Raw genomic sequence first — 25,802 nt, forward strand, 5'->3', positions numbered from 1 at the left:
CAATAAATTTGTTTTGATATCCTTTCTTTTAAAAGTAGCTGTTCTTGAGATACTTGGATATTTAATTATAACACCATTTTGTATATTTCCATGTATTGTTTATTTGCTTGCTATATCTACAATTATTACATGTACATGAATAATTTTTAATTATATTTATGGTTTTATTTATGTCTGACAGGGCTGCCTCACAGTACAAAAACAGAAACAATTTTGCAATCTCTGTAAATTTAAATTAATGTATAACATTGATGCTGAGTGGCATTTTTTTGCAACTTCTCATGGTAAAGGACCATGTGATGCACTCGGGGGTAATTTAAAGCGAATGGCACGACGTGAAAGCTTGGCTAAACTACATGAACACACAATCACAACTGCAAAACCATTATATGAATGGACAGAGCAGAGACATCGAGATGCATTCACGACCATGTCTTTTTGTTACGTGTCACAAGCAAAATATGAACGGGGTGTGACCGAATGGAGTAGTGTTTATAAGGATAACAAAATGATTCCAGGCACACAGAAATACCATTCTTTCGTTCCGATTTCAGAAACCACAATCGTCACAAGACTGTATTCGAATGACGATGCACGTAGTGCTCATACAATTTAAAAAAATTTAAAACCTTAAATATAATTAAGAATTATTCATGTACATGTAATAATTGTAGATATAGCAAGCAAATAAACAATTGATGGAAATATAAAAAATGGTGTTATAATTAAATATCCAAGTATCTCCATAGCAGCTACTTTTAGAAGAAAAGATATCATGAACAAATTTATTGCCTTTAACCTGAAGAATAATATTCTACTGGATAAATGCTTATCTTTCTACGAGAACTTGAAATTTCGAATATATCTGTAAATTGTTTCAGCTGTAACTTCTTCATTTTTCAAAAGGCACGGATGGCATAGCCATCAATCTGTAGATTTTAATAAGAGCTTTAAAATAAAACTTATTAAAATAAATCGAAATTCAGATTTTTTTTAATTTAACTTTTTTGGTTCATTTTGAAATTATTGAGGAAAAAAATCAAATTTTTTTACAGTGTATATTTTTTTAGAGTGGCCTATTGATTCCCTACAACTTCTTCCTGGATGCCATTTTTGTACGATGAACGGTTTCCGAATTGGATAGGCATCAATCTGTAGGTTTTAATGACAGCTTTAAAATAAAAACTATAAAAAAATTAAAGCCATGTTTTATTTATTTAACTTTTTCGGATTATTTTGTAATTATTGAGAAAAAAAATCACAAAATTTTTTCAGTGTATATTTTATTAGAGTGCCCAATCGATTCCCTACAACTTCTTCCTGAACGCCATTTTTGTACAATTAACGGTTTCCGAGTTACAACGATTTGAAAAAGGCAATTTTTGTGAAATGTAAAAAATACATACGCCCTTTTTAAAAATCAGTCGTTAGTCGGATTGACCTCTCAATCGGTTCAAAACTTATGGTTTGCCATACTGAAGTCATGTGCAAAGTTTCATCCAAATCGGAGAAGGTCAGTTCTGATTTTGTCACTTTTTCGTCTACTCATTCCTGGAACTGCTCAGCTGTCATAAAACTAAAATTTTCATGTCAGCTATGAAATAATTAAAAATCTACACTGAAAGAAATGTGCCATATGTTTTCAAGACAACAGTCGAATTAATTCTTAGCTTCAAAATGCGCCAGAGTCCTGAAAATCAACAGTCGTCTGAGATGTTTGTTCAAATAAATCACTGTGAAAATCGATTCCAAAAAGTCTGCGTGTGGGGCGATTTCACAAATTAGAGTTCGAATTGAAGGTCTCATTTATCAATAGAAAAAATTGATTTTAATTTTTTTTTATCTTGAAAAAAGAGAAAACAATGCTCTCACTTTTTTCAGAGATTTATAAACTTAGATTCAAATGGAAGGACTTAGAATCCCAAAAGAAATGCTTACATAGTTATAGGCGTGACATGAGTTACTATTTTTGTAAATTATAAACTTTACGAAGCGTTACCTGCGTTATTTTTTTATAAGTTTTAGGCGTTACGTAGTGTTGGATGTGTTACTTTTTGTGTATTATAGGCGTTACGAAGTGTTACATACGTTACTTTTTGGGAATCATAGGCGTTACGAAGCGTTACATGCATTACTCGTTTGTAAGTTACAAGTTATTTACTTTTACACAAACTTAGATCTTATAGTTCCATACGTTGCTATCAACCCGATATCTGATCACGGTTAAAATTTCCGAAGCGTCATTCCAACTGACGATGCTAGAACCTGAAAACTCTTCTTAGAAACGGCATTTAAAACTATGTCAATTCAAGAAACTTGATAGTTGATGATCAAAGTCTTTGGCTATACCAGTCTCCAGTTTCCAATGCCGGAAGCACCGGAAATTGATGTAAAAGCCCTTCTTAATCCACCTAGCGGTGTGATATTGTCTTCGTCGGCTAAGTAATATATAAGATTACATCTCCCGAACCGGGAATGTTTGAGATAATTTCCCAAACTTGATCATCATTCCAGCTTTTAAATAAGTCTAAGTTTATCGAAATGCGTTTACTATTTCCGAGAAGTTTGAGCCGATGAGAAAACTGCAGTTAGTCGATTGCGTCACTTATGCAATTATATTTCCGCAACCGAAAGTGACAGTAGTCTCATCTTTGAACTTGATCAATGGTCATCTTTGTGTTTTGTCAGTTATACCACTATATTACCAGAACCGAAAGTGACAGTCAGAGCTTCGAATTTAATAATTTTTTTTTTCAAACGAGCCTTAGCTTGTTAAAATCGGTTTACTAATATTGACAGCTAGGCAAATACAGTCTTTGAGTTATTTTATGAAAGCTAAAATGCGTTTTATCTGGAACTCTTTGTACAACTTCGAGTACACAGACTCTTTGAAACGAAACTTGAGTTTGTCGTCCGCAACTACGAATTGCTTGCGAAATAAGAGCTTTTCTAGCAAACTTCTAATAGGTCCAAAAATAAAAAAAAATCAATTGATTCATGAAGCAAAACAAAAAGAAATTGTGATTTGAAAAAAAACTTCCCTCTTTCACCAGGCAATTTCAAACTTTACCATCAGTCGATTCGTAGAACACTTCCAGTGATCACATCTCCGACAAAGTTCACTTAAAAGGCAAGGTACACACAGACTTGTTTCTCGCACAGCTATTAAGTCCGTCGTATATCTTAGCGCTTCCCTTTGGGATACTCAAAGTGAACCTGAATTCATGCAGTGCTTACGTTTCGAATGGCCAGCTGCCGGTTATTCGCATCTTCGAAGAAAAAAAAATAAAACAACCGTAGGAGAGACTTTGACGGCAGCAGGGTCATTCTAGACGGCCAGAGCACGGAATATGTATTAAAGAAAAGCAACACCATTCAATTCATACAATGGGTTGAGGCTACCGCCGGTTTAGTCCCGGGTCGAATCGCACTTGAGCAAGTTGCTTCGTGATCGCGGTGTGCACAAACAACAAACAAATTGAAATGGAATACATAAACCGGTTAGATTTGATACAAAATGGTTCAACTAGAAACAATGAATCAAACCAAAACTATTAGTCTTTCTGCTGGAATTTGCTGACCTATGTTCTGTAATAGCCAATACAAATGTGGTTATGATTGAAATATAATCACCCATTCATCAAGTGCCAAGTACTGCATCAGCCATACATCGTGTAAAGGGAAATGAACCAGTCGTGCTTATGTTGATCTTATTTTTAAGTGTCCGTTAATATTACATGGTGGCGCAGAACTGAAATCTCAGTGAAAAGGTCTCTTTGTTCATGTGTATGTGCGTTTGGAAATGTTCTGAATGTAGGATAGCAAAAGCATTTATGCACAGAAATAACATTGCCTCGAGTGAAATGCTAACTTGTTAATAAAATTACCCTGAACAACCCAAATGTAAAATGAGCCGGAATTACGGTCGGCTCTAAATCGGTGCCATGGAATGTTTACTGAAATACAGTGTGATTAATTAAATGCAGTCAAAACGAAAGCCGTTCAGTAGTGCAGCGGAACGTATTGTAAATTGTTGTTTTTGTTTCGCTACGCATACGAAACAGCTATAATAACCATTCTTGAAAGAAATCATTGATATAGATCATGGAAAGTCACATACACGTTACTCCTACTCGGTACAAACTAAGAAGATCATCAGAAGGAGGAACTCATGAAGTTCGGAGACTTCCAAGGATGGTGAGTTGATGTTTTATAAATGGTTCAAATTACAAGCTGCCGGATGTACTGGATTTACTTAAGTTGATATTTTTTTCTGCAAGTCGCATTCTAAAATTTACCGTACTTCGTGAAATGTTATCTCGGTTCCCGATTTAAAAGGTGATTTTTTTGAGGTTAGGATTTTCATGCATTAGTATTTGCTCAGATTTTTTGAGGTTATGATTTTCATGCATTATTATTTGCTCAGTATGCTCTGACATTTCATCATGAATAGACTTACTAACGAGCAACGCCGAATTTTCAGTGAATGGGCCCTAGAAAAGTTGGCAGAAAATCCGCTTTTTTATCGACAAATTTTGTTCAGCGATGAGGCTCATTTCTGGTTGAATGGCTACGTAAATAAGCAAAATTGCCGCATTTGGAGTGAAGAGCAACCAGAAGCCGTTCAAGAACTGCCCATGCATCCCGAAAAATGCACTGTTTGGTGTGGTTTGTACGCTGGTGGAATCATTGGACCGTATTTTTTCAAAGATGCTGTTGGACGCAACGTTACAGTGAATGGCGATCGCTATCGTTCGATGCTAACAAACTTTTTGTTGCCAAAAATGGAAGAACTGAACTTGGTTGACATGTGGTTTCAACAAGATGGCGCTACATGCCACACAGCTCGCGATTCTATGGCCATTTTGAGGGAAAACTTCGGAGAACAATTCATCTCAAGAAATGGACCGGTAAGTTGGCCACCAAGATCATGCGATTTGACGCCTTTAGACTATTTTTTGTGGGGCTACGTCAAGTCTAAAGTCTACAGAAATAAGCCAGTAACTATTCCAGCTTTGGAAGACAACATTTCCGAAGAAATTCGGGCTATTCCGGCCGAAATGCTCGAAAAAGTTGCCCAAAATTGGACTTTCCGAATGGACCACCTAAGACGCAGCCGCGGTCAACATTTAAATGAAATTATCTTCAAAAAGTAAATGTCATGTACCAATCTAACGTTTAAAATAAAGAACCGATGAGATTTTGCAAATTTTATGCGTTTTATTGTTTAAAAAAGTTCTCAAGCTCTTAAAAAATCACCCTGTATATAAACCCCATTTTTCCTGGGATTTCAGTCAGTAGAAGCTGAAATGATCAAAACGGCAAAGATTTCCATTTCTCGTGCTGTTAACATAGTTTACCTTTATATTGACGTACGTTATTTGTTTATAGTCCACCTTTAATAACGAAATCGATGAAAAGATTCTCGAATAACTTAGTTAGTTAGAATGTTGAAGGACAGTATTAGCATGTGTCCCGTTGTCCCTCGTATGTGAGCAGCTATTTGAATTGGATACTTTCACTTCCAAAAACCAAGAAAGAAGAAATAGATCTCTTAAAACGCCCGAACATCATCGTGCTGCTCTATTTGTTTTTGAATAAAGGCATCTTTAACGTTCGGGGGAAGGTCATGCACGCGCACATCAAAGGCAGGCTCAAAGTAGGCTTTGTTAATTTCCACCGCGAATTCAGCTACCTAAACTTCGTATTTGGAAATAGAATATAATGCATGTGATGTTATTAGTATTGTTCAACTGCAGCTCCTAGCCTTTTTAATATTCAGGTGTACGCTGATTTTTGTTTAATTTTAGAAATATATTAAAAATACATCAGTTTTCACTACGTATATGTTCTCCATACAGCCCAAATATCCAAATAACCAGAAGTTTGGCAAAAACGGATTGATTTGTCTTAAGCAGCTTACGAATTTCATGAATAGGTTTCAAAGCAGCACGTTTTTAACACAGAGAACAGACATCCAAGTAGAGATTTCAATTTGTGTATGAAATTTAACGGTCGTTTTGAAAAGCAATCACCAAGTAGCAATTCTCCTGTAGAGGCGCCTCTAGCAGTCCAGTAATCCTTTATGGGCACTTGCGTTCGAGCTTTCATACAATGGTAATTCATGCGTGCAAAGTCGTGTGCAACGGTGATGTTTACCGGATATTCACTTGCATGCTTTACACAGCTTTTTTAGAAAAGTTTTTACTATCCACACTTGAAAGTTCACGCGCCGCAACCGAACGAACTTCTAAGCCACTATTATAGAAAACATTGTTCAACTTCTACGCAACGAGAAAGTTCACGCGGAATTTATTCTGTACTTCCATGTTGCCAAAAGTTTCACGCGAACATTAAAGCAGTAAGAAAGTTAATGTTTTAAGTAACTTTTGGTTGCTTGGATAGTCAAATAAAGTATTGCCGAAGAAACCAAATCAATCGGACTAATCGTTTTGAGTTATATGTTTTTGAAATGATCCAAGAAAATTTGACTTGGCCCTTCTCAAAAGTTAAGCCAGCGTCAAAACTGTGAACTGATGAGATAAATCTTTGGTTGAGTAACGTCCGTATATATTTTTTTAATATGAAAAACAGTATATTTTGCGTAAAAATCAAGAAAATACAGAGCAATGAATTTGAAAAAAAGTACATTTTGTAGTACGCCTTTTGTCTAAAAAAAAGTGAATATAAAACAAAAGCAAAAAATTATCAGATGATTGTTTTCATAACCTCAATAGTTTTTTTATTTCCTTTTTTAAGCCATTTTTCAGGACAATAAAAAACTAAAAATATGCTTATCATCAAAATTTTTTGCACAAAAGTTCGCATTGCATTTCTTTTTAGAAACGAATATTTTTGATAATGATATTAAATTTAGTATTTTCTTTCTTTTTTGATGAAGACATTTTTTCTTAATCAACCGAATTTAAAATGTTCAGCAGTATGAAATAGTCACACATAACTCAAAATTAAAGTTTTCTAAAATGTTTAGTATGAACGAGCATTAAGGTGAAATTCAGTGCCAAAATAAGGCGCGTAAAATATCAATAGCATGAATTAAACGAATCATCGCACAAAGCATATCATGCAAAACCGACACATAAAAATACGGAATATTTTTAGTGGTTGAGTGCAGTGCAGACACTAACTATGCATGCTTATAAACCATGAGTATTCAAATGGACTAATTTGAGAGCGACACATTTGTGCATGTTGTTTAAGACGGTAACCGAACTGCTTTTATAACTGATTTCTTACCTGTAGCGAAATTGTTAATTTTTTGTTCCCGACAAGAACTCAATCATTATGAGGAAAAAAGAACTTTTCATTTCGAATACTTTCTGGGTAAATCCTCGATAGGAGGATACACTAACGTAAAAAAATGTTGCGCCCATCTCGATGAACAACTTATATTCAAGCATCATATCAGCTTAATTGTAGCTACACGGAACCACCTGCGATCCCATTTCAACCAGAATATTAGTTGATTTTCTGAATTCGATTGGTTAAAATTTGGTACAACTAATCGATTGTTGTTTTAACTAAACTGTCATTTTTGTTTTTGGATTAGCAGAAACGATGGTTGAAACAACAAATTCAACTGTTTGAAAAAAAATGCTGTCAATTAGTTAGGACACATACCTTTCAATTTCAACAAATATTTTAGTTGAAATAACTGGTGTTGTTATTGAAACAAAATTCTGTTAGTTGAAAAATAAATCGGTTTTCTTTGTTTGTTTGTTTTGAGATCAGTAAAGATCTAAATTCTAAAAAAATACTTCTGATTCGATCGGAAATGATTGATGTAGAAAAACGTTTTTAATCAGCAAAAGTGCCCGGAGGTGCGAGTAAATTAGCGAAATTATTAAATTTACCTAAAATGATACCTTCAAACGGTTGAACTAAAGTTATGCACTGATAATTTTAGTCAATTTATATGAGCTTGTGTGTATCAACCGATGGGAATTGGAATTTTGCGACGGCAATTCAAACGCGCCATTCAATCGCAGCGCGTTCTGTGCGTTTGAAACCCTTCGCTCCTGTTACTTTTATAAACTAAATTCATGTCAAAAAGCGTTTTATTGCTAATGCATGAACATCATCATCGGTATCAAACAGCTGGAAGTAAAACAGTCAGCTGGAAGAAAATAATGATCGAATTTGAAGCATAAAATTTTGGGGCTTACCTGAAAGATTACGCACGGAGAAGCCAGCGATCGCAAAACAACTAAAATATTAGTTGTTTTTCTGATTTTGATTGGTTAAAATTTGGTACAACTAATCGACTGTTGTTTTAACTAATCTGTCATTTTTTATTTATCGTGCTGGCAGCTTAGCAACGACACCCAACAAGTAATGAAACGTTTCAGTTGAGCAATGCCAAACACCCTGAGCGAACAATGAAACGTTTCAATGAGATATCACTCGTGCAATTGAGCAAAGACACTTCCCAGCAAAGTTACTTGTATTCATGAAAGCAAAAAATGTCTCAGTTGTTTCAACCAATTAATTTTGTTATTTGAACTTAAAACGCCAATTGCAATAAATATTTTTTACTGTTAGCCTCTTCGGGGGCAGCTAATCGTTCACTTCTTGAACAACGAAATTTTACCTAAATAACTGCTTATATCTTTATCACTAAACTCACAAAAGATATGGAAATGAACCAAAAGATTACAATTCTCAAAACTCACCAGAAAAATGGTCACAGGGAATTAGGAAATTTTTTCTTTACTTGCAGAATGGCTCGCTGGTAAACCTAATGCTACAGATACACTTTCAAGAAAATACAAATAGTACCACTATAATAAATAATAATTTTAATAACATTGACATGAATTTTACTCGAATACATTACTCTCAGATGAAATTAAAACATTTATACTGTAGGAATATCTATTTAACACATGGAAAACTTGTTTTACAATTAACTGTTATATTTGTCTGCATACTTTCACTTACATAAAACGACCACTACGTAACTAACATAAATGACGTTCATTTACCATTGAAAATTTTCAATATGAAACGCTTCTGGTGAAATGAAGAGGTTTTTTTTTTCGCTGTCTTCGTTCTCCGCCAAGTGACAGCATTTGAATACAACAATTTCGGTTACCTGAATGGTTATGTCAAAATCAACAGATATATTAGTTAAATCAACAACATTTTAGTTGAAACAACCAGGGCGTGAAACAACAATTGCAATATTGTAATTTTGTGATCTTCGGCTTCTCCGTGCGAGATGATCATTCATTAACATTTTCTAATTTGTCACCAAATCTTTTTCATGTCAAACAAGGTTAACTTTATCACAACACCGTTGTTAGATAAACACTTGTTATCATAAAATTCTCAAATCGAATGAACACAATTTCACCAAACGCTTTAACCATCGATGTTGTTTTCATTGACATTTTGAAGCGACGCGAACAGATTTCAACTAAAAAAGTTGTTGATTTTGCATTGCGATTATTGTTTTGCTTTCAACTGTCTCCGGCATTTGACAGCATTCAAAACAACATATTTTTCAACTACTTGAATATATGCAAATCAAAACCCATTTTGGTTGAATCAAAAAGAAATTAGTTAAACCAACTATCGCAAAAATAAAAAACTGCGATATCGCAATTTTATGATCGAAGGGTTCTCCGTGTAAAGTTTTCCATAACCTAGGATTCTTAATGAGAATGAATAAGCACTTTACAGATGTGCACTGATTAAAATCCATTCACTGTTCACATATTCTTTCAACGCTCAAATATTGCTCGGTAGTTTGGCAGCCTTGCTACCTGAACGATGCTTCTTTTCCTAGTGCCGTGGAACGATTCTCATCAGCAATCGAGTTATGGATGTTGATGAGGATCGTCAACAATCATAATTCTGATTCATGACTAAATTATAGACCAAACTGAACAAGTTTGACAATGACACAATGCACGATTCACGCGTGATCTATCAAAAACAGTGTTGCCAAAAAGATACCAGCAATAAAATCACCCTTTATTGGTACGTTTAGAAATAGCTTCAAACTTTCTTTTTCTTTCAATTTGGTAATTACGCGCATAAAAAGGCCATTAATATGCGTTGGAACCAGTGTTTTGAAAATCATGATCAGAAAAAGTTCATTTCATTATCACTCGTGAAAAAAACAGTTTAAGAAATTTTCTGAAAAAAAAAATCGGTGACTGAAAATATCACTTCCGAGATTTTCATTCATGAAACAAGCATCCAAAAAACTCTGAAACTCGAAGTTTACAAGTAATTTTTTGTGTCAGCGAAACTTGATGAATTTTGAATCTTCACCCATAGAAATATTATCAAGGAGATAATCGAAAGGGTGAAGAGTGTCCGATGGTATTTCGATGATGAATTTCCACAAAGCTTCAGTACGACGCTGAAGTGATACGTGCAAAATTTAATTATTATATTTTCATCAATTAAAAAAAATCTCTGCTAAATAAACTGAATCCCAACTGAGAAATAAAGACTGCGATATTTTCGATGCATGTGAACAACAATATTTTTTCCACATTCCAAATAGTGATTATTGTGACGAAAGGCTGTTTTATTTCTAGCTGGTTGATTACGCTGCACTGTTTAAATTAATCCCAATAAAACGCTAACAGGTGCGCAGTATTGTCAGCATGTCTCAAACACACAGCAGACACAGCATTTGAATTAGAGAAGCGATAGCCTGCGCTTCTACACGGAAAAGCCATCGATCGCAAAACAACTAAAATATTCGTTGTTTTTCTGAATTTGATTGGTTAAAATTTGGTACAACTAATCGATGGTTGTTTTCACTATACTGTCATGCTGGCAGTTTAGCAATGACATCCAACAAAGACACACACACCACAAACGAGTAATGAAATGTTACAGTTGAGCAAAGAAATGCACGCTAATCAGAAAATGAAACATTTCAATGAGTTGTTACTCGTGCAACTGAGCAATTACACACTCCCAGCAAAGTAACCTGTATGCATGAAAGCAAAAAATTTCTCAGTTGTTTTGATAAATCATTCGGTTATTTGAACTTAAGACGCCATATTGCAATAAGTATCTAATCGTTCACCGAATGAAGTTCAAGCCATGAAAAACGAAATTTTGCCTAAATAGCAGCTTATTACTTTATCAGTGAACTCACAGATGTATAGAAATGCATCAAAAGATTTAAAAAAAATGAAGAGTAAATTTTCTTCGAACAATAACAGGATCTTGGTGGGGTGCTCATCCGGAAGATTTGAATCCCCTGGTTATTAATAACTTCGAAAGGTTAGTTGAGCTTCAATCTCAAACAAAATTCATGACAGTATATTTTAACCATATGTCACAGGAAATCAACCCTTCAAGATATATTCCTATCCGTGTCAGCCTCCTAAATGTCCCTGACTCAACTTTATTTTTCGACACATCCATGCAGCGCGAAGTGCGTGGAATTCCGGAACACCTACGCTCGTTGGAAATCCCAAAAATATTTACATGTAAGTTCAGGCATATTTACATGTAAGTTCATGCATTTTTTTTTTATTTTACACGGACGGATCACGAATTGAAGAGGCTAATGGGTTTGGTATATTCAACAATAATGTTTCGGTCTCCTTTAGGCTTCAAGAACCTGCATCTGTTTATATAGCAGAGTTAGCAGCAGTTCATTATAGTTTGAGTATAATTGTCACATTATCTCCAAACCATTATTTTCTTTTCACAGATAGTCTGAGTGCAATTGCGCTGCTGGCAAAAATGAACCTTTTTTCTTGGGCAAAATAAAACAGTGTCTGAACGACATATTGAATAATAATTATCAAATCACAATAGTTTGGGTCCCGGCTCATTGCTCCATTCCAGGCAATGAAAGAGCCGATATTTTAGCCAAACGTGGTGCTATTGAGGGTAAAATTTATGAGAGACCAATTGCTTTCAACGAATTCTATACCGCGTCTCGCCAAAGAACACTTGCCAGCTGGCAAGCTTCTTGGGATAAAGATGATCTGGGTCGGTGGATGCACTCAATTATTCCTAAAATATCGACAAAGGCCGACATCCAGGGGACTGGATGTGAGTAGAGATTTCATTCGTGTGATGTCCAGACTCATGTCCAATCACTACACGTTAGATGCACATCTCCTTCGAATTGGACTTTCCGAGACTAATCATTGTGCTTGTGGCGAAGGTTACCGCGATATTGACCATGTTGTTTGGACATGCGTGGAGTATCGTGATGTCAGATCTCAACTAATAAATTCCTTGCGTACCCAAGGCAGACTATCCAATGTTCCAGTTCGCGACATTCTTGCTTGTCGTGACGTTCCTTACATGAAACTTCTTTATTATTTCATTAAGTCCATTGGAGTTCCAATTTAAATTTTATTTTTTGTTAGATTGTTTTCTCTTCCATGAGTTCAACCAATAGCCAGCTATCTTATATTAAATAAAAGTGATGAACTGATACAAACAAACCTGAAATAGTTATAAGATCATGTACAAAATAAATGTATTTTATTTAAAGTAATTTATAATAGCAACTCGTTTGATAAAAACAGTGTTTAGATTAACTAATGAATACCAACATACTAATATGATATTCGAAATGTATTAGGTTTAAAGTACTATATATTGTGGATGCCACGGCGAAGAAAAACTTATGTATATTGCCTATGAAATAAACGTATTTATGAAAAAAAAAGATTAAAATTCCCAAGACAAAATTCACCGGCAAAATGTTCACAGGGCATTAGGAAGTTCTTCCTCCGCTTGCAGAATGGCTCGCTGGAAGAGCATTTCTGATTCCGTTTTCAAGAATGTTTCCGATAAGCCTAAAGCTACAGATGCACTTTCAAGAAAATATAACGGCAAAAAATCAGTACTGAACTTATCTGATCGATGATTTTTTTTGTCTGAAAATCACTTGTGAAAAATCTCAATCGTGATTTTCGAAAATTTGATTTATTCCCAACACTGGTAGAAACTCACAATTTGACAACTTTATGCCTTTTATTCAACACCACATGAAAAGGTTGAAGCAAGGTTCGTTGATTTCTTTTCCCATCCGAAGCCATCCAAGCGAAAAATCCTCGCTGGTATAACGAATACGTTGAGTAATAACATTATTACGGGCAATCGTCCAGTGTGAACCATGTTCAACCGTGCGATTAATTTACCAACATTAATTTGTCATCCGGCGTCATATTCACACCAGTGGATTGTTGAACCGGCAAGTCTTACGAATTGTCGTCGTGCGCCAAACCGTCTCTTGCACAGTGGGAACATATAAAATCTTAAATTTTTTTTCTCGAGTCGAAAGTGTCCTCACGATTGACACTGCGACTGTTTCATTAAAAAAAACTTCCTTCATCAAAATGATCATTATTCCAAAGCATTGTTTACACAAACTTTGTATTGCGAAATTGATACATTCAAAATTATAATTTTACAAATTCGCATATTTTTTGTCCTGCATTCATAGGATTCAGTCCTCTATGCGCGTGGCGTTGCGCTCGCCTGACGATCGTGAATGGGGCACGTATAATTCGAGCGATAGCTGCTTTGGTTTTCCAATGAGGACACTCATGTAGTAAAATGTAAATAAACTGACTGGGAATTCCAAGCACCACCGAGGCCCAGAAACACTGTAGACCGACCTAGGGTCGATGAGTCATGAAAATAAAGCAGACTGCCGGCGAACCTGTGGCCAAGATTTGACGGCGGTATGTGCGAAGCGAAGTAGAAACTGTCGCCGTTTACTTTCCTGTCACACATGTGTTAAATGATAAAACTTGGCTGAAGCTGGGATAGGTACGCAAAGATTATTGCTCTCCGAACGATAACTATGTTTTGAGATTCGAGTTGATATTATTTAAACATGATGAGAATAAATACCGAGTATAGCGGTCACACATTTCGTAACTTTTGTATGAACAGTTTACTTAAAATATTTCCACATATTTTAAGTTATGCCGATTCTTATGCAACCCGAAAATGATAAAATTCTGCTAAATGTGATAAATTATCTCTTGCACCATTTCACAGTTATAAAAACGGAACAAGATTGCATCAACTGCAGATTTAATGTACAGGTAATATCTTATCTAACGTAACGTGTACTAGAAGTAAGTCATAATGCAAAAAGGAACCGTCAATTTAATTGAGTGGATGACTACCACTCTTGAAATGTTTGAATCAAAACCAACCGTAATGTTTGCCGGTTGTTATCTGTTAGATAACAATATTCTTTTTCACTAGAATTACGAATCACCCTGTCATAAACGTGAGGAATTATTGCACCTACTTACAGACACTGTAACTTAAAAAAAAGAGAAGAAGCAAATTCTTCCTGCGAAAAAAAAATGCCTGGTCCTGAAGCTTTAATGTCACGATTCTGATGAACGACCCATCAATTGCTTCACTTCGGTGACGGATGATGTTCAAGAGAGGCAACAGTTTCAATTATGGTTCAGTGCCAAAATCAACACGTTATCCTAGATTGTGTTGCTACCTCTGTTTAGAACATACGAGTATATTATCGCTTTCTCATCGCTAGTAGTAGATCATGTCTACCCAGAGGTAGGATTTACATCTCGAAACCCGTCTCAGTTGTGAAAGACAAAAATAGAATGGTTTTCCCCAATCGTCGTTTGGCAAGGTTTTCTATTGGAAAACCAGTTTCAGCGAAAAACGGACGTCGCACAGTAAAAACAAAAATCTCGGCCAAGAATCCTCCACAAATGATAGGAATTTTTCTTTGATCGTTTTTTTTTTTGTTGACAAATCCAATATCTGACTAGTTCGATATATGTTGGACTTCCATATTTTTCCGATTCGATTTGTTTAACCTTCAGGTAATAGAATTTATAAATTAAAACCGACTAATTTGGAATATTTATAAACTGAACGACTTTCTTGGAAAAGCCAGTAAATTATTGAGTGCTGCGCAAACAAACTTCAGGAATCAGAACAAATTGACTGAGGTAGCATGCTTCTGTAATTATCTGAATGATGCCTTGCCATGTCTTCTCATCATTTTCCTGATGGGAAGGAAAGGATCAAAGGAACTGTGTAGTGGGTGATTTGAGCACAAAACAAAAAAAATACATTTTATTGTATTGAACGGCTTTTCTCAGTCTAAAAAGTAAGGCAAACAATTTGTTTTTAAATTTGCCCGACGATTCGGCCGTTTTTGATGACCTTTTTCAAGGGAAAATTAGTCTTTCCGTTGAAAAAGGCCATCAAAAACGGCCGAAACGTCGGGCAAATTTAAAAACAAATCGTCTGCCTTACTTTTTAAACTGAGAAAAGCCGTTCAATACAATAAAATAACCCATAACCAGTCGTTAAAGCACTTATACAAAAAGATACAAACCGTTCTGCACCAAAATAGATGCTGAACGATCTGCAGGTGTCAAAATTCATATATAATAAAACCCCCAGCCCCCGAAATTATTCAGAGATTTTACCAAAGGGTTACCATTCTGTGTTCCGGGAAAATGCAGAGCGATCCGACAAAATTTATGAGTAGAAGTAAATTCGGTTCCCCATAAGGGATGCCAGAGAAGATGCATTCACTCCAGGAAGAGCGATGAACCTCCTATAGCTCCGTCCCACATTGGGTGAGAAACGATAAATTTCCTTCAATTTTAGCTGCCCCATACACAAGTTCAACCATGTGTGGAGAACCAAAAACCCAGATACAAAATTCCGTCAATAAAGGACAGTTACATATCAGATGATATGAAGTACCGTAATCGCATTCACACAAATCACACGAATAATATTCAGCACGCTGAAGTTCAGTATTTAATGTCCAGTCAGAGCTCTGACCACAATACTGCAATGATGCTTGGGAAAAAAACAGTGCACATTTTGACATTTTCAGATTCAAATCTGGTTAAAAATGTTTCTGTCTAAGCGTAAATTTGCAATTTGGTATGTTTCGGTGCAGCCCAAGAAAGTGTCTTGTTCTTTATCCAACTAGTTGACAGTGGTCCCGGGTTGACGGTTCAATGCATAGGGCGCTGGTCTCAAAAACCAGTTGTCGTATGTTCGAGCCCCGACCTAGAGAGATTCTCAGATTGTCAGTAGGATTCATAGTACTAGCCATGCAATGATTCTGTACACTAAAAATCGGCTGCGAAGTCTGTTAAAACAGAAAGGCCAAATTCCACAAAAGGAATGTAATGCCAGGACTTTGCTTTTGTCGTGAATACGACTTACTTTACTATGGGGCGCCTTTTCAAAATGTACCCTCTGAGAGAGTAAGTTTTTGATAGTGAATATCTCTTGTTGTATCTAACGAATCAGCATAATTTTTGCTACATGCCATCGGAAATATGATCACAATTTTATGATAAAATTTTCAGTTGTGTGACATAATCTCAAATAATTCAAAATTAAACTTTTCTGAAATATTTGGTATAAACGAGAATCAAAGAGGATAATTCATAAGGCGGGTATGCCTTTCTCGTATTTTTAAAGCTCATAGCTCAGTGATCTGTGAAGGTATTTATATAATCTAACTACTAATAGAATCGAAATTTTTCAACTTAAACGTGTATAGCAACAGCATTGAAGTATTTCAATAGTACACTATTGAAAGGTCTCATTTGACCCATATCAACATCAGCCAATCAGAACGCGTTCTGAAGAAAAGAACAAAATATCTGCTGCTGTACATAAAATCATTCGAGAAAAATGTTCCGAAAAGTGTTTAATATCGTAGTGAGTTCCACAATTTGGTCCTTCTGAAAGGCAGGAATGAATCCTGTACAGCATCCTGATAGTTTCTTGCAATGAAATGCAAATCCGAAATGAAATTATCGACAAGGGGACAACGGCTCTAATGGCTCTAAAAGTTTTCTAAAGAACTATTAGGATTTCTTCTTCGCAAATCGAAGGTAAATATTCTCAGTTTAGTGCAAATCTAGAACAGTTTGATTAGATTTGTGCTCTTTTCGCTGTGTGAAATTCACAGTAATCGAGATCAATTGAAGCCTTCTTTGTTTTTGCGAAAAATGTGAAAAAGGAGGATGCTTGCATAATTCATACAATTGATCAACCAATTGATATTCGGAAGTGTTAGGAACATGTCAGTTGTTTTCGTATTCACGACATCCAGTTATGTCTCTAACATTACCCATCCGCCTTTTTGACAGCGGTAAAGCTGGTTCAGAACTAACGAAATCATTCGTTGCACCAGCTCTAGTCAACTCATCAGCCTATTCATTGTGTCATGCTGTCACTAGATAGTATTATTCGAACTGAATGCCTTTAAAGTTGCCTGACTGTCGGAACAAACATAAATTCGTTTTTCACAGATTCTCTACTGAAATGCCGATTGTATCCTACACAGAATCGCGTAGATGTCTACTTGTAACACAGTACAGTATTCAACAAGTGAATTAGACTGCTCTAGTGTCATTTTAGGACAGTATGCACCAGCACCAGCACGCCAGCAAACCATCCGTATAAAAAACTATGTGTTCATCAAGTTATCTTTCCAAATATTCAGACAACCACTCCTCCCGAAAAGGATATCTTACACTGAAAATTTTGAAGTGAAAACTTCATGTGAAAGTTAGATTACTAGGAGTGAGTAAATACTCATCCCAAATAACCATTTGAGACCACAAGAAAAAGTGGCTAGAGGCATAGATTACTAATCTCAAGTCCTGTGACCTTAAGATGGTATGCACAAGATAATGCCTCTTGTTTTAGTAACACAGGTAGTGCACAGTAGCGCGAATATTTAAAATTTTTCTTTGATCGTATTTTTGTCGACAAATCCAAAAATTAATCACACGATATGTTGGATTTTCGAATTCTCCCAATTCGATTCGACCTTCAATTAATAGAATTTACAAATTAAAACATTTCTTGAACTAAATTTGGAAGACTTGACAACATAGCGAAATCCTTGAAACAAGCCAGTAATTTCCTTTAATTTACATACAAGTCTTATTAGCTGACGCGCAGACAAACTTTCTTCGGTTAGCTGTATATTCCAGAAGCTTTTGAAGTAGTGATCAAAAGAACCCGAAACGGAACTGACACTGATATCTCCAAGATGACTGATGTTCACAAAGTTAGAATCAATTAGATTTTTATCAAGTTCTGATCTCCGCGTTCGAACTATTAATTGAGTTCTAAACGTAAGATCTTATTGTCTTATAGGTTAATTTTTATCTATATCAGGACTGTACTCAGGTTCCAGAGTGTGAGAGTGATGATACATAACAGTTCGGCTGAAAAGTTCGTATCGTTTAATAGAAACACACATTGTTTTGCCAAAATTCGTTTTTATTATTCAACATAATTGTCATCAGAGGCGATACAGCGATTATAGCGATCTTCCAATTTTTCGATACCATTTTTGTAGTACGATTTGTCCTTTGCCTCAAAATAGGCCTCAGTTTCAGCGATTACCTCTTCATTGCTTCTAAATTTTTTACCAGCGAGCATTCTCTTGAGGTCTGAGAACAGGAAAAAGTCACTGCACGGAAAACCCTCCAATCAAAAAATTACGATTTCGCAATTTTTGATTTTTGCAGTTGTTGGTTTTAACTAATAATTAGTTGATTCAACCAATTTGCTATTTGATTTGCACATATTGAAGTAGTTGAAAAATATGTTGTTTTTAATGCTGTCTAATGTAAAAAACAGCACAAAGCAAAACAAAAACCGCAATTGAGAATCAATCATTACTTTAGTTGAAATTCAAACGCGTTTCTTGAACATTTTCATGCAAACTAAATTCGCTTATTATACGTTTGTAAAACTCGTTAAGAGTAACTTTTGAATGATAGTAAATTAATGTTTATCATAACACTAGTTGTCAGAATATTAATGTGATGATAAATTGTCTACATCTTTACTGCGTTTGAATTTCGGTCTTAAAATCAACTTGATTCTCCATCGTGAAATGCATGTTAATGAATGAGCATCATGTTATCTTCAAGCCATGTACAAACATTGTATGAACAAAGTGATTAAATTGAAAATGTTTAATATTTATTCATATAATCTGTTGAAACTGTATGTTGCAATGGCTCAAAAAATAAAAATCAGTGCATTCGGTTCGACTTTTTGTTCGTAAGTATTATAGTGGTCACAATTATAAAGTTTCGTTGACACTAGCATTACTAAAAGACAGTATATTGAAAACAATATAAAAATGGTTTCAATGAATGATTCATTTAATATAAAGCAACAACTGAGGAAGGTTTTATCATACCGATAGATGGAAGATAATATCATTTTCTGCTTCATTAAAAATAATACTTGGCTTGATAGGATATGAGTGTGATCCTTTACCGAAAACTAAAAATTAAAAATAAATTTTAGGAACATAGGATCTCATTAGACTTGGAATTGATATACTAGTTTTTTCGCAAATCAGTTACCAATCATAGAAATCAATTTATTTGATGCGTTATACTTCGTAAAAAATCAACAATCATTACTTCAGTGAATAAAAACCGTGTTTCTAGTCTATTTTGCTGTTATGTTGTTATCAGTTAACCTGAAAAGTTGTATTCGTTAAGAATCAGATTCCTTTCTAATCGACAGCTGCACTGATGATCAGTATTTGATGGTAGTCAAAAAGAATGATTTTAAAAGTAGTTAAATAAGAAAATCTCTCTATTGTGAACAATAATTCTTATCAACTGTTTCAATAATATCACTAACCGAAACAAGATTCCATCTGAACTCACCTTTTGTTGTTTCGGTGACGAAATCAGTGCTTGTCGTTGTCGTTAAAATATGAACTCGAGTTGTTTCTATTTATGAAAATGCAATTCATAGTGCATTTTAATTGCATCACCTTAATAATTCCAATAGTAAACCGGAAAATAGTGACTCCTTCGTTGGACTTATACTCTATCAAGAATACATATAACGGTCCTTATGATGTAGATTTTTTTTCCTTGTACATCTATTTGTACTTTTAGGAATCGAACCTTTCTATGAGGAGAACAACAAATATGTTTTTTTCATTTTAGGAAACATTTCATTTTAAAAGCTTACCTTACTTAATTGATATATTGCTGGGAGTTCTCTTTATCACACAATGAAAATAACGAGTAATCCAAGCTCAATAAGCTGTTATAAGAATGGAGCCATAGGAGAAAATCGTACCGTTACAGTGAACTGAAGGAGCAACTGAAATAAACAGAGTCTATGATATTTGAGAAAATTTAAAAAATTAATTTTTCAAAAAATCAGAACGTATATCAATAAGGAATATTTTATTGTCATTCCAAATTAATAATTTTGCTTCAGTTGAAATAACTAATCGTAATATCTAAAACACCTAAAACCGATTTGTTTTTCAACTCACATAACTGATAAATCAAAAACAAGGTCGGTAACTAAAATCTTTATTGAAATTGAAAGGTGTGTGTCTTGACTAACTGACAGTATCTTTTTTTCAACTAAAAATTTTGTTATTTCAACCATCGTTTCTGTTGATCGGAAAACAAAAATGACAGTTTAGAAAAAACAACAACCGATTAGTTGTACCAAATTTTAACCAATCAATTTCAGAAAAACAACTAATATTTTGGTTGTTTCACGATCGCGAGGGGTTCCGTGTGGGGGCCAAATCTGGAGAATACGGTGGATGAGGGAGTAATTCGAAGCCCAATTCGTTCAATTTCAGCATGGTTTTTTTTTGTTGTTTTTGATCGATTGTGAGCTCAAACGGCACCCATTTTGCACAAAGCTTTCTCATATCCAAATATTCGTGAATAATATGTCCAACACGTTCCTTTGATATCTTTAGGGTGTCAGCTATCTCGATCAACTTCACTTTACGGTCATTGAAAATCATTTTGTGGATTTTTTTCACGTTTTCATCGGTAACAGCCTCTTTTGGACGTCCACTGCGTTCATCGTCTTCGGTGCTCATATGACCAGTACAAAATTTTGCAAACCACTTACGAATTTTTGCTTCGCCCGGTGCAGAGTCTGGATAACACTCATCAAGCAATTTTTTGGTATCGGCGGCACTTTTTTTCATCAAAAAGTAGTGTTTCTTCAACACACGAAATTCCTTTTTTCCATTTTTTTCATAATAACAAAAGTAGCTTCACTCAAAATGCAATATCTCACAAAATAATAATCAGACAGCTGTCAAATTTATACACGTATCTTTTGAAGGTTGGTACTAACTGAAAATGGTATGGATTTAATTCTAGTGGCGCCCTCTCATAGAAACGATACGAACTTTTCAGCCGATCTGTTAGGACATCTTAGAAAAACACCTTAATATTGCAAATGAAATCATTTTTTTCATTTCAAAACATTGATCTGAACAGTTTATTTTATTTTTCGGATGTTATTTTTCTAGGACTTCTTCCTTTTTTTGGCTTGTGCTTATTCTGTTTTCTCTGTGGCTTTCTTTTTTTATATTTCATTTCCACGGACCCTTTTCTTGTCTTGTGCTTGTTCTTTTTTCTCTGCAGCTTTCTTCTTTTGTATACCTTTTTCAAACACCATATGCCGATTACTTTTTACGTCAGAATAGCATTATTACGGTACGAATGAATGAATGAAGAAAAATAGTTCATCAGTGTTGTTAGTTTACTGTGTTAATTGATGTAATTGAGAATAATGAGAAAGTTTAGTTATTTATCACTGTGCGATACATCTAACGCCATCACTATGAACAATAATCTGGCACCTTCGATGCTTCCGACGAGGTGCTTACACCGTAATAGTTGCCTCAAATTGAGCACATTGAGTTTTCCACATTCGCTCTCAATGCAATCAAGTTTACGTTGAGAGATTGGGAGAGCCTGTCCAAGGTAGCAAAGTCATTTTCCACTTTATAGTCTGAACCAGAGCTTAAAATTGTATTTTGAAACAAAAAATCCAAAAGTCTCATATCTTATTTTCCCCTGTCTAATTCGTAAAAAATCGCTTCGAAAACAAACGAGAAGAGATGAAGAACTTTCGACTCTCACTGCAACAAAAGAGAGTACCAATGTCAACGTCACTCGTTACTCATTCGTTCTTCGATATAATTAAAAATCTGTGAAGATTGGTTATAAAGAGTGTCTGAAATATGACAATTGAAAGTAATTACACCTCAGAACTTCTTTGAAACCAAAACTACTATACATAAGTACAGGAACATTTAAAAATCATCGTGAATCGTTTTCTGCCATTACCGATTCTCGAAGCTTCGGTTGAATATCGATACCGCGTAGTAAACGATTTGCACTGAAACCCGAAAATGACTGAAAGCGTAAATGAAAGAGAGCACAATTTCGAAACTACTACTCCGCTTTTGTCGCTGACTGGTATGGATCTCGTTCTCAAAATTTGCAAGCGGAGCAACATTAATTTCTCGCCATTTTCGTCTATTTTGAGTCAATAAAAACGACTTTTAGGCGTCTTGGTCGTGACAAAGGTGGTATCGGATTATTTCTCTTTTGAATGACCCAATTTTTATTATTAGGTTCCAAACATTTGGCCAGCGTATTCTTATTAAGACGTAGAGCCGTCTTGAGCTAAGGCTTGTTCGCGACAAAATTTGGACACCCCTAAATACGTATATCACTGGAAATACTTCATCAACACGTAAAATATTCCACAGACAGATAAAAGTATGTCCATTTGTTATGTAAAATCAATTTTTTATGATACTACGAGCTTTTAGATCGAAAATGGCGTCGAAAGAAGAGCAAGTGCGATAGGCAATTGTGTGTGGACGCAATGAAAATCTGAATCTGTCAGTACGACAACTTGCAAAAATGTTTGGTTTTCTTTTGAGTACTGTCCATAACGTTCTCTTTCGATACACGTTTGAGAGCATCGGACGTACTGTGGCTAGATTAATAAAAATGTTTCCAAGTTATGAAGTCGTTCAAGATGAAAACTGTACCGAACCGTAATGATAAACATAATGTGACGGCTAGAGCCCAGGCTCGCAAGTTGTTTCGCAAATATTTGACAAAGTTGTTCTGCGTATTAGTGGACGATGGAAGCTTTTAAGCAGCTTCCCGAAGATTTTTTTTATACTGCCACGCGACGGAACAGCGTAGAGAAGCATTTCAGGGCTATGAAAAAAAAACCAAAAGTTCTCAAAAAATATTTGGTTTGGTAGACAATATGCAGACAATATGTGGTCGAGCAAGCCAACGCTTTATTACTATCAGAACAGTAAACGGTAATATACCATGAAACCCAAAAAACCCAAAGAAGCAGCCATGACGCTCCCTCGCTACTCTGGCCTGATTTGGCATCTTTTCACTACGCCAAAAAATGTTTTGAAATGATATGAAGCGAATCGCGTCCATATTATACCACAAGCGGCGTATTCACGTAATTACTCGGAGTTACGACTTATATAGCGATATTGAGCTCTCTTGAAAAGAGGACTTTCTCAATATAAACAACAAGCAACAACTTTCGAAAATCTTGGACAAAATCAGCTAAATCGGTTGCAAAGAAGTCTGCACAAACTATAATTGCTGGAGTGAATTGAAAAGTTTGTAGTTTCTTCATGCCGCCTTAATAAGTAACTGTAGTTAGTTTTAAATAAAATTTTCTTGACTAATAATGCACAATTAAATGAAAGAATGCATCCTGGATTAAACTATTGAACCGCATATTTGTTTTATTCAAAATTCAACCTGCCCAGATTTTGGCGCTTGCAAGCCTTATTTTAAAATTTTATCAGTGTCTAACGAGTAAAACAGATTGGAAAAATGGCATGCATATACAGGGTCCGCCATCTAACTTTTTTTTAACTAGTGGTTATTTCGACATTGGTAACCTTAATGTCACTTCTGATTTGACAGAAACTTAGTATTATCCTTCCGCTGAACGAAAATGGTTGTGTTTACGCTTGAGGAACGCGTGAAAATATGCGTTATCGCTTCGCCAATTGGGCTTGCGATCAGCTTGAAGATTTTTGCAAAAAAAAAATCATCTTCTCGGATGAGGCACATTTTCATCTCGGCGGGTATGTTAATATGCAAAAGAGTGACGGTTTGGTGCGGATTTTGGTCTGGCGGGATCATTGGGTCATTTTTCTTCGTGAATGAGGCAGGAGCCGCCGCCACGGTCAATGGCGAGCGCTACCGCACCATGATTAGCGATTGGTCCTTCCCGTTACTTGAAGAGGACCATTTGGTTCCAACAAGACGGCGCTCCATGCCACACAGCCAACGCTACGATCGATCTTCTGCGCACAGTCTTCGAAGATCGAATTACCAGTCGAAAGTTCACGATCCACCTGTGGGACTGGTCTGAATTTTCCACAACCACGCAAAAATTTTGTTGTATGTAGAAGCACTTCTTGCTTGGAAACCATCTCTATAATTACTTGACAGATTGGAACGAAATTTCGCACATGTAAACGTTACACTCTAAACTAGTTTTCTCTAAATTTCGACAATTTTTACCCATACAATAGAAAGTTGAGCAAAAAAGTGTTGCTTTTTTCGACCACAGTCCTCAATTCGGGTAGATTTTTGTGTGCGCATACCTCGGATCCCGTTAAGAAAGTCCAAGTCAACTTATATTCTTCGGGAACAAACTAGAATTCGTGATTCAAAAGTGTTTTGGAATCGTTACAAATAGTTTAAAAACTATCCCAATTTATAGGTCCTGTTGAAAAATACCCAAACGAACTACATTAGATAATACCGGTTTCCAGTCTCCGGAGCAGGGAAACCTTGAAAAATGGTCGAAAAGTATCTGATTAAAGGGATTAAAATAAATTGTTTATTGTTTTTATTGATAAACCGTCGAATAATGAAGTAGCATTGTTTAACTTTTAGGATTTTGAACCGAGTAAAATAGAGGTATGTGTAATGGAATCAATGTTTTTATTCTGGCTGTAAAACATTTAAGATAACTTTCACCGGTCCATTCACAGTGTCATTTAACAAAGCGAACCTTTCTCGCGTTTCAGCTCTAAATAAGGAATCCACCTATCATCGAAATATCAAAGCAGTAAGACTAATTCGAAAACCAGTTTATTACCCCTCCCTGTTTCTGCACAAATTTGAATGTAAACTTTTAATGATCCATCGCAGTATTAAAAGTCAATCAAAAACTGACAAGCCGCTTATTACAAACCATTTTCGTTCGCCATCACTATTGACTTCAGCGATTGATTTGATATGAATCAATTTAAATGTGAAGTTTTGAGTTTTTTCTCATTAAATGAATTAAAAGGTTGAAACAGTGTAGGCGATGCTGTATAGCAGAGCTCAGCAATACATTTCCTGTGAACACATTCTCCTTATCAAACGCTCGGGCTCAGGTAATTGAATCACACTAGCCCGAATCTTGTAAATTGATGCTAAATTGAATGACTGACAGCGACCTGAGCGAGTGTCGCGTGGCTTCGCCTGCTGCCCGGTATCAAGTGAGTAATTTCGTTTTCCGAGAATCGTCCGAGAGGTCTACACATTGACGGTGTCAGTACTGTTGCTATCGAGTAAACACCCAGCCACAGATGATTCACTCGCTGCTCTCCTTTTCCTCCTTCGCGAGCAACACCTTGGGAATCCACACTCGTTCAATCGACGAGCGAAAAAAAAAAGATAACAGACCCAATACAAATGACGATCAGAGACAGTACCGCGTCATAGCAGAGTTTATGCTGAAGACTTTCAACTGCAACTGGTGCATCGATCAATCTATTTTATGTGATTTTATCACCATTCACGTGAGTGATTGTAGATTCGCACCGTTCGGTTTGGAAAAAAATGCCAAATGATGTGACTAAACGATAGTTTTATAACGCCATATATGGCGATGTTAAAGAACTCAGGAACCAACAAAATCCG

General features: G+C 35.5%; 1 protein-coding gene across 5 annotated transcripts in view; it reads left to right on the top strand.

The window, feature by feature from the left end:
* LOC131439187 (NAD(+) hydrolase sarm1) overlaps window positions 1-25,802 on the top strand; it is a 139,763-nt gene that overhangs the window by 21,687 nt on the left and 92,274 nt on the right. The window contains exon 1 of one of the 5 annotated variants that reach the window (XM_058609909.1): window positions 4,057-4,197. The exons of the other annotated variants lie outside the window; for them this stretch is intronic. Within the exon in view, the coding sequence (XP_058465892.1) occupies window positions 4,105-4,197 (93 nt within the window). The 5' untranslated portion in view covers window positions 4,057-4,104. Of the gene's footprint in view, window positions 1-4,056; window positions 4,198-25,802 lie in introns of those variants that run through there. 5 annotated transcript variants of the gene reach the window in all.

This window comes from Malaya genurostris, chromosome 3, assembly GCF_030247185.1.
Source record: "Malaya genurostris strain Urasoe2022 chromosome 3, Malgen_1.1, whole genome shotgun sequence".
NCBI classification, from domain to species: domain Eukaryota; kingdom Metazoa; phylum Arthropoda; class Insecta; order Diptera; family Culicidae; genus Malaya; species Malaya genurostris.